We start from the raw sequence: 5,101 nt of genomic DNA, 5'->3' as shown, positions 1-5,101 counted from the left end.
TAATTACTGGCATTTCATTCAAATCATGGCTTACTGTAGTGTATATTTAACATTCCAATGATGATATTTTCCTTTTCAATTCAGTCAATATGGGATGACATCAGTGATTTTCTGTAGTAAAAATATGCATTTTGTGATTCATTTCACCACTTTGGATTCTCAGACTTTACTTGTGCGGTTTATTCAAACAGTGGTTTTCCTTGTGAAATCATGTAAGTAGGAACCATCTGGAAAGGTTACTGTGGAAACAGCAGGGGCTAGGGGGTGGGGCTAGAGAGCAAGAGATGCCATGACAACCTTTTCGGGTTTCCCGGGAAACATGGGTTGCTATGGGAACTGCATCAGTCAGGTCCGAATTAGTAACTTCTGCTGGAAGGAGTGTCTGCCACTTTAATCTTCTTGTGATACTGCAGAAGCTTATCTCTCAGATGCATTAGGAAATTTTTTTGTTTCTCTCAGCAGCACTGAAAACATCTGTTTCTAGACTTTGATAGATGTTAGCTAGAATGAATACAGAATTTCATAGGAATCTCTTAGTCTAATACTTTCGAAATGCTTAACAAGACCCAAAGAGTTAACCTAATTAGTCAGATCGGGACATCTTGGGCATTTCCCTTAGTTCAAAGTTGTAGAGATCCTTAAAATTCCGGGAGGGGGGCTTCCAAATAGAAATTCCAGTTGAAAACAAATAAACTTACGGTGGGTTTACAAGTCATTGTTCTAAATAGACTTTTCATCCACCTAGCCACAGTGTTGGCAATTGAACTAAATATTCAATAATGTTGATGGGTCCATCAAACCGAAGCATCCTTTAAGTATGTGCCTGCTTTACTTAGTAAAGAAACAGCTGCCTTTGGATTCTGAGGTTAGACAGTTACTCTGTTCTTTAGTTTCATTTCCTTCCAGGATGTAGTTTTTTTTGTTTGGTTTTCTTTTTTTGTCTTTTTTTTTTTTTTTTTTTTTTACAGAGCATGTGCTAAAAATCAAGTTTAAAGTAAGTTTGTTGTTCGAAATATTAAGAGAGGGAGAGAGAGAAAAAAAGGAGAGCTGAGAGAATGCAGCCCACTTGCAAAACAGACACCTGTTTCAGTATGAAGCAGTAGGGAGAGAGAGAATGAAGTGTGCTTTCCACTTCTTCATGTCCTTTCCTTGATGAATGGTCTGGAAATGTATAAAACAAGGGCATACACAGACCAAGGGGGCACGTTCCACACAATACTGGGCACAGCATGTCACTTGTTTCATATATTAAACATCGGTAAATATCTTTTTCATGTTGACACAGGAGTTGGGATTATTGTTCGTGGTGCAGGTGGCCGTGGAATTGCCCGTTTTGAAGGGGGTCTGGGGGAAAGCGCTATGGTTCATATCCCCCTCTTCGATCACCATATACTCCGACTTACTTAGAGTCGAGTTACTCCTCGCTTTCCGGAGCTCCTCGGCTGAAGGGGAGAGGTGCTGGCAACTTCCCACGTGCAGGTACTGGGCTTGCTCTTCCCCTTCTGTCTCCCGGTGGTAGAAGTAATTGAAGTTGGAAACAATCACAGGGACTGGCAAAGCAATGGTCAAGACACCAGCGATGGCACAGAGTGACCCCACAATCTTCCCCCCTATGGTCACTGGGTGCATGTCACCGTAACCTACGGTCGTCATGGTTACCACAGCCCACCAGAAGGCATCAGGGATACTGCTAAAACCTGAAGTGGGGTCGTCTGCCTCCGCAAAATAAACCGCGCTGGAGAAAAGGATGACCCCAATAAAAAGGAAAAAAATGAGCAGCCCCAGCTCCCGCATGGAAGCCTTCAGCGTCTGCCCCAGGATCTGCAGCCCCTTGGAGTGGCGGGAGAGCTTGAAGATGCGGAAGACCCTCACCAGGCGGATGACTCTCAGGATGGCCAGGGACATGGCTTGCTGTCCATTGCCTTGTCGCTCAGCCAGCTCGGTGCCCAGAGTGATGAAATAAGGGATGATGGCCACAATGTCTATCAGGTTCATGATATTTCGCGAGAAGGTGGCTTTGCTGGGGCAAGCGAAGAACCGCACCAGCAGCTCAAAGGAGAACCAGATGATGCACAGAGTCTCCACCACGAAGAAGGGATCCGAGAAGCTGGAGGCTCCCGCGGGAGCCCCCGACGTGCTGTTGCTGGCCGTCTCGAACAGCTCCTGCGACGGCGAGGCGGTGTAGTACTTCTCATCACGGAACTCGGGCAGCGTCTCCAGGCAGAAGATGACGATGGAGATGAGGATGACGAGCACGGACACGATGGCGATGCCCCGGGCCGGCCCGGAGCTCTCCGGGTACTCGAAGAGCAGCCACACCTGGCGCTGGAAATCTCGGCGGGGCAGGGGCCGCTCCTCCTCCCGCAGGAAGCCCTCGTCCTCGCGGAACTTCTCCATGGCCTCCTCGCCCAGCTGGTAGAAGCGGATCTCCTCGGAGAAGATGTCGATGGGCACATTGACCGGCCGGCGGATTCGGCCCCCGGACTGATAGTAGTAGAGGATGGCGTCGAAGCTGGGCCGGTTGCGGTCGAAAAAGTACTCATTGCGGAGCGGGTCGAAGTACCTCATGCGCCGCTTGGGGTCGCCCAGCAGAGTCTCCGGGAACTGGCAGAGGGTCTTGAGCTGCGTCTCGAAGCGCAGCCCCGAGATGTTGATGACCACGCGCTCCCCGCAGCAGTCCTGCTCGCCGGCGGCGGGCAGCGCGGGCGGCAGCGGCTCGTAGCGGTCGCAGCCGCCGCCGCCACCGCAGCCGCCCTGAGGCGGGTCACCCCCGCCGTCGGTCGCCTCCGGCTCCAGCAGGTGGTCCCCGGGCACCACCGTCATGTCCGGCGGCAGCTCGGGGCCCGCGGCGGGCTCTGCGTAGCCGGGGTTCACCAGCGTGTGGGCGCCGCCGCCGCCGCCGCCGTCGCCGCTCGCGGGGTGCTGCGGCGGGTGGGCGCGGTGGCGGGCGGAGGGCGGCGGCGGCGGCGAGCGCAGGAGGCTGAGGTGCTCGTCCATGCGGCGGGGAACAGGCGGCGGCGCGGGGCCGGCTCGCTCCTCCTCGATCTCCCCGCCCCTTCACCGCCTCCGCCTCCCGCCGAGCCCGCCGCCTGTTGCTGTTGCTGTTGCTGTCGCGAGGCTCGGTCTGGGTCTGGCGCTGTCCGCCGGGCTCCTCCAAAGAGACGCCTCCTCAGCCCTCCTCCTCCCTCCTCCGCGGGGCGCGCTCCCGCCCCTCCGCGTCCCCTCCGGATTCCGGCCCACCGCGCGGGCGCGCGCCCCGCTCCCTGGGAGCCGCCGGGCCCAGCTCTTCCCCGCCGCCCTCCTCGTCCCTCTGGGCCACCCGAACGCCCATATTTTGCACCTCGGCGTCCCCACGGAGCCCTCGCGCAGCCCAGTCGGCCCCTTCTCCGGCCCCCCGAGGCCGCGTCGCCGTCGCGCGGCTTCCAGATTGGCCCTGGGCCGCACCGCAGCCGGCGGGCGCCGGCCTCCTCGCCCCGCAAGATCCACCTGGGCCCCCCGGGGAGGCTGGCTCCGCGGAGCCGAGGTGGCCGAAGGCGGAGGCGGGCTACGAGGGAGGATGGGGGCTTGCTGTGGGGCCGCCGCGGTGTCGAGGCAGGGAGTGGCGGGCCAGGTGGGCGCCTTGGGCAAGAGGCAAGCCGGGTGCCTGCATCCTGAGCCCACTCGAGGGTGAAAGACCGCCAGGCCGGGAGGGCTGTAGATAATTTCGCTCCTGTTTGGATGAGAAGCCCAGCGGAGTAATGGGTACTGAGGAGTTTCGCACCCGGAGTCTGAAGAAAATGGTCATTAAAGACATTCAGGGACTTCACTTCTGCCGTGGATAGTTCACACTACCTTTCGTAGCTGAGATTTCAGCCATTAGGAAGAGTCCAGGACCCAGTTTCTGGTTAGGTTTGGCGAGGGCAGCCTGGCCTTTTCAGTACAGTGAGTTTCCTGTCGGTGCAAAAATTAGAGGAAAATGAAAAAGGAAATTCACATCTCAAGTCCGTGGTGGGAGGGACGGGAGCCAGACCAGTACCTAGGCCGTGCCTGATGTTCCACCGCTGGCCTTGCCAAAGGGAATTGGTCACGCTCTAGTTGTTAAACTGAGAGAACAGTCATTCTGCAACTTGTATCTCTGTTGCTTGATTTTGGCATGGTGATAATAACTAACAATTGTCCCCTTTGAACCTAAACTATTTCTTTAAATTGTTGTGGGCACACTGAACACAATTTCTGTTTCCAGACATTTTGGCAACTCCAATTTAGAGTCAACCCTAGGCTTAAAAATGTGTTTTCGATGGTATCATTCAAATCATTTACAAAAGAGGAACTGTTATGTAGACAATTCCCTCACACTTCATACCTTAGCTGACAATTTGACTTGAAGTAAGAGTGATTTGTGGTCATTGCTTTCCATACCACTCTCAACTGTGAGGTTCTCTAGGGTAGAGCCAGATCTTATCCAATTTATATTCCTAACAACTACCAAAGTGCCTGATCAATAGTAGGCACTCAGTATACGTTTGTTGAATTGAATTCCCCAGCAAGTGATGTTTTGTATTTCTATCTGCTCTGGAGTGTCAACATTTATTTCTTCTGAGCGCAGGACCACTGAGATTCTTGGGATGAGTGGTGGGGAGAAACCGAGCTCGCAGTACAGCATGTTACTCAGTTATGCCATAGGGTTTCCATCTTTGCCTTTTCTGGGTACAACAAGCACCCATGTTCTTTACTGTCCTTTATCTTCCACATCGCCTCCAGGTCAGTGCCAGGCACTGAAGGCAGCAACATGTTGTAAGATGGTAAAAGTGGACAACCATGTTAAAGTACTCTCTCACAAAACTAGAACAGTGTACTTGAGCTGGTAATTAGGGTAGCAGTATAATCAATCATTCATATATTTAAATCTAAGTATAAGACAGATGGCTCACTGCAAGGATGGCTGGTAGAAAGGCAAAGACCCTATTTTTAAAGACCGAATGTTTCATGCACTTCTGTGTCTGACTTAGAAAGTGATTAATTTCTCCATTTGCAGGAATTAGTACTGAAATTAATATTAATCAATGGCAAGGAAGAGCAGAACAGAGGATGGTCCTGTGATGGATGGTCACAGCTCCTCCCT

The 5,101-nt window shown here is 53.0% G+C and overlaps 1 protein-coding gene across 1 annotated transcript; it reads right to left on the bottom strand.

Annotated features, from left to right (window-relative positions):
* Positions 1-586: 586 nt before the first annotated feature.
* Positions 587-2,997, bottom strand: KCNA3 (potassium voltage-gated channel subfamily A member 3; the record flags this gene model as incomplete). Its single annotated transcript, XM_082861541.1, has 1 exon — positions 587-2,997. One exon carries the CDS (start codon positions 2,995-2,997, stop codon positions 1,249-1,251), a length of 1,749 nt encoding a protein of 582 aa, XP_082717667.1. The 3' UTR covers positions 587-1,248.
* Positions 2,998-5,101: the final 2,104 nt, after the last annotated feature.

The sequence above is a fragment of the Leucopleurus acutus genome (assembly GCF_964270905.1).
Source record: "Leucopleurus acutus genome assembly, chromosome: 2".
Classification (NCBI taxonomy): Eukaryota; Metazoa; Chordata; class Mammalia; order Artiodactyla; family Delphinidae; genus Leucopleurus; species Leucopleurus acutus.
Note: the sequence above shows the minus strand (reverse complement) of the source record. Positions and strands in the feature narration are given on the sequence as shown.